Here is a 12,174-nt window from a genome sequence, read left to right on the forward strand (position 1 = left end):
CTTTCCAAAGGGGAGGTCACTGATCACCAGTCACACCAGGGTCGCTTCATCTGCAGGCTTGCCCCAGAAATAGGACTTGAGACCCGTCAGAAAACTGGAGCAGTAACACCAGGTGGAGGTGAGGTACGCCTAATACACGTGGAAACAACTGCTGGACACTGGGCGGCGCCGGGTGCTCTTGGGTCAAGGGTGGAAGGCGTGAAGTCCTGAGTGGGCCAGGCAGGTGCGGGCACTCTCGGTGGGCACCGGAAGCCACCGAGAACTCCGTGGGTTTGGGGCTCCAGAGTGGGCAGGGACAAGGCTGTGGGCGGGGCAGCGCCAAGCCTCCTGGGGGGATTTCCCTGAGGGCGGGTCGGAAGGCAAGTCATCAGGGAGCGACCGCGGGTGCGGGCCACCTCTACGTACTTCCGGTGCGCTGGCGTTGGTGAGGCAAGCTGGGAGGCCGATTTTGACAGCCCGGCAGTGGTCTCCGCTCACCGGTCCGTAGCTCCTGCCGACACACGAAGTTTCAGGCCACCCCGGCCCCGCGGCTGGGCAGGATGCGGCTGGGCTCCGGGGCCTTCGCTGCCAGCTGCGTAGCAATTGAGGTTATCGGGTTCGCGATATTTATTCGGGGATTCTTCCCGGCCCCTGTTCGTTCTTCTGCTAGACCAGAGCACGGTGTAGAAACCCCGGCTCCCGAACCAGTGGCAGGTATGGACCCCTTTTCCCAGCGGTCCTCGCTTTCATTCTGCCCCACCCCGAAACAAGTACTGTTTAGCTTTGTTTCTGTACCATACACCTTTGAGGTAATCGCAGAAGGACTCTGATAATCAGAGTAACCCCGAAGTGACTCTGGCTCCGCATCTCATTATACACTGATCCCTATCCCTTTTCTTAATAATCCTTCCAATCACTTCCAATTTAGGTGTCCAGTTCTGACCAATAGGACGTAACAGGTAATATTTCTTCAGACCCCTCAAATTTTCTACTCCTCTCCAGCACACCTCCCATACCCCCGGTGGTTAAGGCCTCTCTGCACTGGAACCCTTACTATTCTCACCTACACAGAAATAAACACCAGGTAAAGACTCTCCTGCTGTGAAACAGGTCCACATAATCCAATCACTGGATATGTAAACAATTTGTAAATCCACCAGTTCACTACCTGCAAGGCTATGTCTTAGGCCAAGCTGAGGAGGGCACAGGTCCCAACTGTAGGTCTCTTATGTTGAGATTTCCCTGTCCTGGACTCTTCACTATGCTAAGAGCATGCATTCACTACATATTACGGGGATACCTACTCATTGTTAACATACAGTCCAGCCTAGCCCAGAAGATACCCTTCTTGGTAGTCTGACATCTGTGGGCTAGTTAAAACCCTTGAAAGAGCCTTCATGGTTGTCTTGTCTGGTCTGGTCTCTTAGAAAATTAACACTGGCTACTAAAAATGGGCCTTTTTTCAGGTTGAACTAAATATGTGCTAGAAGAACAAGCAAAAAGACATTGAAGGCAATTGAATACTAAATAAAGTTTAAAACTTTAATTTCCTTTTTTCTAAACACTTTTAGGAGCCAGTTCGAACTGGACCAAGCTGCCATCACCTCTCTTCAGTAAAGTTGTTATTATGCTGATAGATGCTTTAAGAGATGATTTTGTGTTTGGGTCAGAAGGTGTGAAGTATATGCCTTACACAACTTACCTGGTAGAAAAAGGAGCATCTCATAGTTTTGTGGCTGAGGCAAAGCCACCCACAGTTACTATGCCTCGAATCAAGGTAAATTTAACTTGGTGTTTTATAAATCATGATTTGGTGCTTTTTAAAATCTAGAGAGATTTTCTAATCTATTTGGAGACCCTATTTTAATAACATGGAAAATATTATGATGTTGCCAGTTTTACTGAGGCAATGGGGTGCTGAAGGAACTCCATGATAAAATGGAACCATCTTTTTACCCCTTGTGAAGTAGGCAGAGTTCATACTTCATAGAAAGGAGGAAAGATTTGGAGCCAGATTGTCCAGGCCACTGTAGTCCGAGAGATACCGTCCCCTCTGGTAGACTGCTGTGTTCCTTAGTCATAAGACTTGAGGGAGCTGTTAGGGATACTCAGTCTAGTTCATAAATTGTATACATAAGAAAACAAGCTCAGTCAAATTAAATTGCTTATCAAAATTATATTATACAAAATGATCAAACAAGTATGAACTGGCCTCAACAATTGTTACTTCTACATAATTAGGTGTTCATTTTGGTGAGGGTAATTTTGAAGTGCATAGTGGTTTACCTGATAATAATGAGTAAATTTAAAAAAAAATGAAGTCCTGTCTGTATATTGGTTTGAAGACTACTTACTGAGCAACTACTAGGTGTTGACATTGTAATGGGTACACGTTTGTGGGAAAACAGTACTTCTGCTTTCAGGGGGCTTTTAGTCTCTTTGAATATACATACCCATTAGACAACTGAGCATTCAAATAAACATGTAGTCATAGTGTGGTGAGTGCCTGATGGAAAAGAATAGCATGGAATGCTGAGTTTGGAGGGGTAGAAATGCAGTTGAGATTATGGAGTCAGAAAAGCCTGTCTGAGGAAATTAGTCAAAAAGATACTATTAGGATGAGTAGGAAGGTTGGCAGAAAGGACCCAAAGTGCTTAAGTCTGTGGCTGGACTGAATTTTAAAAAAGGTTTATTTCATTTTCTGGGTTTGAGTATTTTGCCTGCATGCATGTATGTGGACTACACATGTGCCCGGTGCCTGCAGAGGGCAGACGAGGCTGTTGTATCCCCCAGGGCTGGAGTTACAGGTGGTTGCGTACTGTCATGTGAATGCTGGAAACTGATGCTGGGTTGTCTGCAACAGTGTCAAGTGCTCTTTACTGAGCAATCTAGCAAGCCCCTAGATTTTTTTTAAAATTTCTTTTTTTATTTTTAAACTACTCTTCCATTTGGCTTCTCTGGTCCAGTGTAATTTAGGGGTAAGCCAGTTACTGGCAAAGGTTGTGCTTGAGCATATTCCACATTAAGGTATCCACCCAAGGCTCATGTGTGCTCTGGACACTTGACTATTCAAGTAGTTTTCATGACTCTGGCTGACTGTTTAATCAAGAACTCCTTCTCAGCCGGAAGTAGTAATTTTGGCTGTCTCTAAGTTTCCAGATTCCCAGAATTACATAGATACTTTAAAAACTTGTCCATAATTGTCTTCTTTCCCAGAGCCCCTTTTTAGATTTCAAATTAATATCTTACTTGTCACAGCCAGCTGTAATGGAGCCATTATCAGATCAGGTAGAGAAGGAAGGAAATAGGACAAACCACAGGTACAGGTTTCCTTGAGCGTGACTGTACAACTTATTGCATAATTTTGGTGACTGAAAGTTTCAAAACAATTGCTTTTGATAGTTTTTGTTGGTTTTCCATTGCTCTTGGGGGGTAGGGGTGGGGATTTGCCAAGCTGGTCATTCTGCCACTCTGAAAGTCTGGTTGATTTATAGTTACATATTTGGCTAGTGATAAAACTCAACAGTAGAGCGCTTGCCTACCATATGTATACCACTGAGTTCAAGCCCTAGAGCCTAAAAATAAAGTTTGCATTTATTTGCCACTGAAGAAATCTTACTAGAATTCTATAGGCATAACAAAGATTCCTGTTTCTTTTCACCACAAGTCTCTGGCTATTATCTTAGGTCGTGGTATACCTCCAAATCATGAAAGTTCATTACTATTACTGTGGCCTGGTAGGTTCTGTGGTAAAGTGGGGAGAGTATTGACTCCACTATATATCAGAAAGACAGGATATTTCACACCCACCATTTATTGTATGGTGCAACATTGTGGGTAGGGTTTGATGTTCCACTGAAATTCCTGGCCCATTTCACTTTGACAACTCTATACAGGCAGAGTTTTCTCTTATTTTTTTAAAATAGATATTAGATTTGCTTGATTGTTAGGGTTTGTGTGTTAGAGTTAATGAGCTGCTTGTCACATAGAGCAAGTTAAATCTTACTTGGAACACTGACAAAGGGTCTGAACATACAGGTTCATGTTTTCAATGTATAGACATACACATTAGCATTAACTCAGGAATTAACCCATAGCTTCTGTGACTGACTGTGGTAGGTTCCCAAATGCAGAATAGAAGATCAGGAAGGGTGCCATAGCAGCGGAGCTCCAGCACCGAATGAGAGGGCTCTCCACATGGGCAAAAGGGAGGCAACAACAGAAGGATTGCCTGAACTGTGTTTATTAAATAATCAAACCTTCATTATTGAGTTTGATGTTTTTGTCCAAAATCTGTGTTCTGTTTTCACCACCGCACCTGCCCACTTGCTGTCCAAGTCTCAGTCTCCAGTATAGGGTCTACTGTAGGTCTCTACCCCTCTGTGTGACCTCCAAGTGATCTTCCTGTCTCCTGTGCTGCATTTTTGGATCTGTGATCTAAGTCTTGAATGTTTCTTCCTGCAGGCGTTGATGACAGGGAGTCTCCCTGGCTTTGTTGATGTCATAAGGAACCTCAATTCTCCTGTGCTTCTAGAAGACAATGTGATAAGACAGGCAAAAGCTGCTGGGAAAAGAATGATCTTTTATGGAGATGAAACATGGCTTAAATTATTCCCAAAGCACTTTGTGGAATATGATGGGACAACATCATTCTTTGTGTCAGATTATATAGAGGTCAGCACCCCCTCCCCCCAATTACAAAGTCTCATATAGCCCAGGTAAAGCTGGAACTCGATATGTAGCAGAGGCCAATCTTGAATGCTTTATACTCACGCCTTCATCTTCAGAGTGCTGGGATTACAGCCATGCACCACCACACCCCATTTCTTAAAAAGAGAAGCATTGTGTCTCAGGTAGAGCCTGATACTACCATTTTCCACTTAGAGGTGATGCTATTTCTTGTGTGGTATTTATTAATTTATGGAGTGGTATAACAAGATTATTATAAAAATCATCCATTTACATAATCAGTTGTAAGTGGAGGCATAAACCCTGTTACAGGTGTGAACCAAGGTATGTAGGCCCCCAAATGCAAAGTAGTTGGACAGATGTTGAGGGCACAGAAGATCAGGAAGGGTGCCATAGCAGAGGAGCTCCAGCACCGAATGAGCAGGGCTCTCCACATGGGCAAAAGGGAGGCAACAACGTTACAGGAGTCCAGTGTCTATCTGCAATTCTTTAACTGTTGGGATCTACAGGGGGAACAGAGCCTGGCTATGAAGGCTTGCAGTGAGCTAAGTAGAGTCTTATCCTAAGAGGCATCTGCCTGTGCTGGGGTGCAGGCTCCAGCAAGAGCAAGGTCAGGATTAGATCCAGGTATGTGAAGGTTGAGCATGAGGCGGAAGTGTTAATCTGTTTAGCACTAGAATAAGAGTCTCAGCTTAGTTTGGGGTTTGGGAGCCAGTCCTTGAGTGTATGTCGTCTCACTGATACTTTTCCTAGAGTGAGAGACCCTTTCCACAGTTCACCAGTGCAGGCACAGTGTGACTTTTCAGTAGTAACAAGTTTTCACACTATGTATGTCATCAGGTGGAAACACTTTCCTTTGTGGTATATGTTTTAGTGGGAGGAATGGGCTCACTGAAGACTCGGCTAAGCAGGCCACTGGTCCTATCAGGAGCTGTTGACCTGCTCACATCTTCATGATGATGCTTTAGAAATGGAGATAAATGCTGTTCTCTTCCTTCCAGGAATAGCTTTTATGTAGGACTGTTACTTATTCCTACTGTACTGGACTGTCTTGGTTGGTTGCCCTTCATTATCCATAGACAGGCTTCTTGGGCCTGTTTAGCTTGCTTATTTATTCAGCTTTAGTTAAGACAAACAATGATCCCATGGGAGTGGAGTGTGTGAATGCCAGAGTAGCATCTGCTCCTTTAAATTATCTGTATAATATGTTTTGTTCACAAACTAGAGACATTAAAAAGAATAGGCATAAGAGCTTAGTCTAATATTAATATTCATTTATTTTTTTAAAATGACTTCAGGGCTTTTGTTTTATCTTAGTTTTTGTGAGCTGCCATGTGGGGGCTGGGAACTGAACCTGGATCCTTCTGGAAGGACAGCTAGGGCTCTTCCCTGCTGAGCCATCACTACAGTCCCTATTTTAGTTTTTGTTTTTTCAGTTTCCATGAATCCTGTTACCTAAGATTGACTCCTGGTGGTCCAAGAAAAGTTGGATGCACTGCTTATATGTACTTCTCCCCCTCCCCCTCCCCTCTGTGAAGGTGGACAATAATGTCACAAGACATTTGGATAAAGTATTAAAAAGAGGAGACTGGGATGTGCTAATACTTCACTATCTAGGGCTGGATCACATTGGCCACATTTCTGGGCCCAACAGCCCCCTGATTGGTCACAAGCTCAATGAAATGGACAGTATCCTGATGAAGATTCACACATCACTGTTGTCAAAGGTAAGGCTTACTGTGGTACATTGCATGGTGGTGGGATTTCATGTTGTTAGTGTTTCCTAGAACAAATAGAAATGACTGAGAGAGCACTGCCCATTGTCAGCCAGCCCGTCATTCTTCTGCCGTGGGTACCTTCTAGATCACTGTTCCTTGGTTGGCAACTATTTGTAGAGCTACATTCTGGCCAGGAAGGAAACATGAGAAATATAGTAAACAATATAAATGTGCCAAAAGTAGTTGCTGCCTCAGGAAACCACAGGCGGGAGGAACCAGCACCCCTGTGCTAAGGAGAGGCTAAAATTTTAAATGGTGTATTCAGGACAGTCCTCCTGGAAGAGTTCTATGTAAACAGAGACTTGACTGGAGGAAGGGACAGATCCATACTATCTGTGTGGGTGCGTGTCACCTAGAGAAGCACTGAGGGTCAAGAGCCTGCCCAGTACCACTGGAGCAGATAAGACCAAATGGCTGGAGCTCTGCACAGAGAAGCCTCATGACCTGCCTATGCGCTCTCTGGATGTCATGTTTTACCTTTAAACAGTCCTGTAACAATGCCTTCAGTATCTCTCTTGATAGGAAACTGAGGCAGGAGGAGTCATGTGCTCACAGCTTGGAAATGCAGATACCCTGCTGTTGGAGGTCATAAACACAACCCTTAAGTACTCTGAGCTGTGCACCATTCTCTCTTCACCTGTAACATGATTTGACTTTGACCCTTGGATCTGACTGTAAGCCTATTGGAAGAGATTTAATGCATTAAGGAGAAGGTCCTATTAACTTGAGTGGAGTTCTACACTGTTTTCTCTTCAAGACCATATGTGTGCTTGCCAGACAAGTGCAGCTGACAGGTTCTCCTTTGCCTTACAGGAAAGAGAGACTCTCTCACCCAGTTTGCTGGTTCTCTGTGGTGACCATGGGATGTCTGAGTCAGGGAGCCATGGGGCCTCTTCCACAGAGGAAGTAAGCACACCTCTGATCTTAATCAGCTCTGCATTTGAAAGGAAACCTGGTGAGAATTAGGAATGATTAACATTTTAAGACTATAGTCTGGTATAAGTTATCCCAAACAGTGTGAAATAAAAATTAAAGGGAGATGGGCAGTCAGGATTTATAATTTAAATTCTTTGCTCTGATTCTCAAAACATAAGTTCTTTCTGTAAGAATTCTATTGTAGAAATATTACTAGCTAGATATGGAACTCCTCAAAATTTGCCTTGGCTGGTGAGATGTCTTAGTTGGTAGGGGAACTTGTGGCCAAGCATGGCTATTTGAATTCCATCTCTGGACATACTTGGTGGAAGAAGAAAAATCACTTTCACAAGTTGTCCTCTGACCTGGAGTGCATGTGCCCATAAATGTACACATATATACACAAAATAAATAAATACATAAATGAAAGAGTACGTAAATAAATATTATTTTTTTATAAAGTTTTTTTGAGACAGGATTTCTCTGTGTAGCCCTGGCTGTGCTGGAACTCACTCTGTAGACCAGGCTGGCCTCAAACTCAGAGATCCACCTGCCTCTGCCTCTTGAGTGTTGGGATTAAAGTTGTGAGCCACCACTGCCTGGCTCTAAATATTTTAAAAATGAAAAAATGCCAGCAGATGATATTTAAATATTTTTAAAAGTGCTCACTGCTTAAAACTGTATGATGACAGCAGAGTCAGGTTCAGAGAGAGCACAGTGGACTAGCTAGGCTCCATTCCTAGGTCAGACATAATCCTCTGTTTAACCTGTACCTAATTCACCTGGCCTTGCTTATCCCCCCACACCCCCACCACTTCACAGCTGCATGCCCAGCCGCTTCCACAAGACTAAAGCATGGCTACAGTAGTATTTCTGCAGCAAAGCTGACACCTGCAGCTACTCTCTGGTTCTGGTCCTGTAACCTAATGCATTGGGTTTGCATCTTGGTGAGTGCTAAGCCAAAACGAGTACAGCCAGGAATGAAAGAGTGGAAAGAGATGTACCTGCAGTTGTCAAGACCATGAGAGTCATTTCCAAAGCAGTGTTCTCTTGGACAAATGCAAGGATTTTAGTTAGGGAACCTATACATACTCATATAGAGAGGTTGGCCGCTTTCTAAACATTCTCAGTTAAAGAGTACATTTCTGTGTATGTTTAGTTTAATGTTACAATTTAAAAAGAAAAGACAATAGACACATTTTGGACAATGCTTAGTTTAAAGTCATGATACAGTGTGTAAAAGATTAAATGTCTCTGGGCATGCTCAGCTTATACCATAAGGTTTTTTTTTAAAATAACATTTTTAAATTAAAATTACATAATTCCCCCCTTCCCTTTTTTCCCTTCAGTCCCTTCCACGTACCCATAGCTTGTTCCCCACTTGAAATAAATCATGATCTTTCTTCATTGTTGTTTTATACACACCAAAAAATAAATAAATAAAAAGTATGTTTCCTTAAATATACAAATACAACCTGACCAGTCTGTTTAGTGTTACATATATCCATATAATTTGAAGGCTGAACACTTGGTATTGGAAAGCCAATTTGGGGGCTCATCCCTGAGGAAGACTTTCCTTTGAGCATTCCTTAGCTGCCTGTAGTTCCTTGTCTGTGGAGGCTGTGAGATTCCTCCTTCCATGTCAGCTTGTCTGTTAGTGTTTTATTTCTTTAGGTCTTGTGTAGGCCACCACATTGTTGAGGTGAAGGCTTCTTGTCACTTCTAGGAGACATAATATTATAGCAGATTTCCTGTTCCTCTGGCTCTTACAGTCTTTCAGCCTTCTCCATGGAGATGTTTCCTGAGCCTTAGGTACAGGAGTTATGTTGTAGTTGTGTCAATTGCAGCTGGGCACCCCCTGGTCTGTATTTTTACCAGTTTTCTGAAATGGTCTCCATCTTTTATAAAGAGAAGTCTCTTTGATGAGTGGTGAGAGCTACATTTATCTCTGGGTATAAGAATAAATATTTAGGCCAGGCGGAGGTCATGCACACCTTTAATCCCAGCACTCGGGAGGCAGAGCCAGGCGGATCTCTGTGAGTTGCTGTCACCAAGCCTGGAGGCTCCACTCCTGCCACCTGATTGTTCTTTTGTTTCTGAGACAAAAATAGGTGAGAGACGGCCTGTTTCTACGTGGGGTGGGCAGACACTCACTCCATTGTAGATGAGGTGAGTGATGGGGCTGTATTCCTACCTTCTACTCCTGGGTAGTTGCTGCCTTCTGGAACCCGTGGTCGGGGTGGGGGAAGGGAGGGTAGAGATTCCTGTGCCACAGACTCTTACAGCTCTTACAAAAGTTTAGTAGCTTTTCATAAATGAATGTTTCTTCATTTGATAAATACTCTTAGATAATTTCCATACTGTAAATATGGCTGTTGTTTTTATGAAATTTGGATTATCTGCCATGTGATTTCATAGACTGCTCTCAACCTGCTGCATCCTGTCCTGAGTCTTTGGGCCCCAGTGGGAAGCATGGGTGTGGGTCACTCTAGAGTAAGGGAAGAATAACATAGCTCCTCTTGGACTTCCATAGGCAGAGCAAGTGTGTTGGCTGGCTGATTTACCCCAGGTAGGACTTGGCCAGTTTCATAAACTTGTCTTCCACCTAAAATGGTGCCTGACAGCTTTTGTATCAATATTTGTTTATTAAAGGTTTAAAAGGTTGCTGAAGTAAGGGTGCCATGGGGCAAATAGAAGTGTATATAAGTAGTGGAAGAACTGAGAATAGTTCTCTGAAATGCCTATAGGATAAAGCCCTTTGTACCCTGTGTTCACATTGCAAAGCTATAGTTATTAAAACAGTTTCTGTTGGCAAGACTGGTCAGGCCTATCAATGAAGGAAAATAAAGAGGTTAAAAATATATTCTAGCATAAATTGTTGATAATAATGGCATCTCACATTAATGAAAAAAGACAGGGCATGCTCAATACAAGATGTTGTTATAATATGAACCTTCTGATAAGCAGTAATTCTGGTTACCCACCTTACTTTCTAAACTAATATAAATCCCAGACCCAAACATTTTAACATCTTCAAAAGATTCTTTATTGTGGAAAATTTCAGACCTATTAAAGGTAGCCAAACAGTCGGAAGTTTCCAGATGTACCACCCAACTTCAGTAGTTACTATCAAGCTATAGCTTGTGTTAGTCTATTTGTACACACACTCACTTTCCTTATTATTTAGGATCAGACCTCAGAACTACAAATATGCACTTTCTCCACATGATCCTGGCTCTTTTACTACATTTCAAAAATGTCATTAATTCCTTAATATCATCAAATGTTTAGATTTCCAATGTCTGTCTCTCTTTAGTTGTCTTAGTTTGTTTGAGTTAGGTGCAAATAAGATCCATACATTAGGATGTGTCATTGTGTCTTCTCGGTCTCTGTTAACTTGGAAGACCCAACTCTTTTAGTTTACTACCATTTATTTGCTGAAAAGAAAATCAGATTGTCTTTGGAGTTCCCTGTGATCCGGATCCCCCAAACCAGTCTAGCTATGTAACATACTGGCCTTTAATCTAACTCTCAGTCTTCCTGCTACAACCTCCACAGTCTCCCAAAATAGCACTGCCTGCTGAGAACCAAGAATTCAAATGCACAAGCCTTGTTGTGGGATAATTTTTAACCAAACTGTAACACTGGACTTTATTACGATGTTAGTAGTCATTGATGACCAGCTAGGAGTTTGCAAAAAGTAGTATTTTAATTCCATATTTTTATATTACTTAGCTATCACTGTAGTCCATTTGTGCTATTCTAACAGACTCAGAGGTATGATAATTTATAGAGAAAGGAATTGATCTCTTGCTTCTCTATAGGTTGGGAAGTGCAAGGTCAAAGTGTCACAATCTAGTGAGGTTTGTTTCCTTCTTCCAAGATGATGCCATAATTACTGTCCCAGGAGGGAAGGAGCATTGTGTCACCATGTGACAGAAAATAGGAGGGTAAAGAGGATGAGATTCCTTCCAAAAGGCCACTTTATAGCGGTACTAGGGCTCCTGAGCTGATACCTGACAAAAGGTACCACCTCCCAACATTGGAGATTACATTGGAGATTAAATTTTCATCACAAAAATTTTGGGAGAACATGCCAGATGGTGGTGGCGCACACCTTTAATCCCAGTATTTGGGATGCAGAGGCAGCAGGATCTCTCTGAGTTCCAGGACAGCCAAGGCTACACAGAGACATCCTCTCTCAAAAAGCAAAATAAAAAAAAATAAAATAAATGGGAGAACATTAAACAAGAGCAGCAATAATATATTTTTTATATTAACTCCCAAGTCCTTTAGGCAAGACCTCAGTGGTCTCTGATCCCTCTCTTGCCCTTTGAACAGTATTCCTAGCTGCCATGCCTGTGTCTTTCTCAGGGCTCAATTAGCTTCCCCAGGGTGCCCTGATCCTTCAGGTAGAATTGGTAGAATATACTGTCTCAGAGCTAGAAGTGTGAACTTATGCTGGGTTCTATTAGGTTTCTGGACAGAACAAGGAAATCTTCGTTGTTGTTGTTCTTCGAGATAGGGTTTCTCTGTGTAGCCTTGTCTGTCCTGGAACTCACTCTGTAGACCAGGTTGGCCTTGACTGAACTCAAAGATCTGCCTGCCTCTGCCTCCCAAGTGCTGAGATTAAAGGTGTGTGCTACCAATGCCTTGTGAAAATCTTTTTAGATAAGGTAATCTTGAGTTTAAATTGATACTTCCAGCTCACATTCAGAACAATGAAATCACCTATTTAGATCTGGCCTCTGCTTTCTTCTGCTTGAGCTTAGATTAGAATCTTGGTTATCAATATTTGGTAGAGTTAGAACAT

The 12,174-nt window shown here is 42.6% G+C and overlaps 1 protein-coding gene across 5 annotated transcripts in view; it reads left to right on the forward strand.

The window, feature by feature from the left end:
• The first annotated feature begins 398 nt into the window (after nt 1–398).
• The window catches only part of Pigg (phosphatidylinositol glycan anchor biosynthesis class G), a 64,028-nt gene continuing 52,252 nt past the window's right edge, over nt 399–12,174 (forward strand). For 3 of the 5 annotated variants that reach the window (XR_005092368.1, XR_005092369.1, XM_028867410.2), the window contains exons 1-5: nt 400–693; nt 1,551–1,756; nt 4,444–4,653; nt 6,207–6,395; nt 7,260–7,401. Coding sequence is in view for 3 of the 5 variants with exons in the window: in XM_028867410.2 (XP_028723243.1) it covers nt 540–693; nt 1,551–1,756; nt 4,444–4,653; nt 6,207–6,395; nt 7,260–7,401 (901 nt within the window). In the remaining 2 variants the exon portion in view is untranslated. Of the gene's footprint in view, nt 694–1,550; nt 1,757–4,443; nt 4,654–6,206; nt 6,396–7,259; nt 7,402–12,174 lie in introns of all 5 variants that reach the window. The other 2 variants (XM_037209291.1, XM_028867409.2) reach the window with 2 other exon arrangements.

The sequence above is a fragment of the Peromyscus leucopus genome, chromosome 10 (assembly GCF_004664715.2).
Source record: "Peromyscus leucopus breed LL Stock chromosome 10, UCI_PerLeu_2.1, whole genome shotgun sequence".
In the NCBI taxonomy this organism is placed as follows: Eukaryota; Metazoa; Chordata; class Mammalia; order Rodentia; family Cricetidae; genus Peromyscus; species Peromyscus leucopus.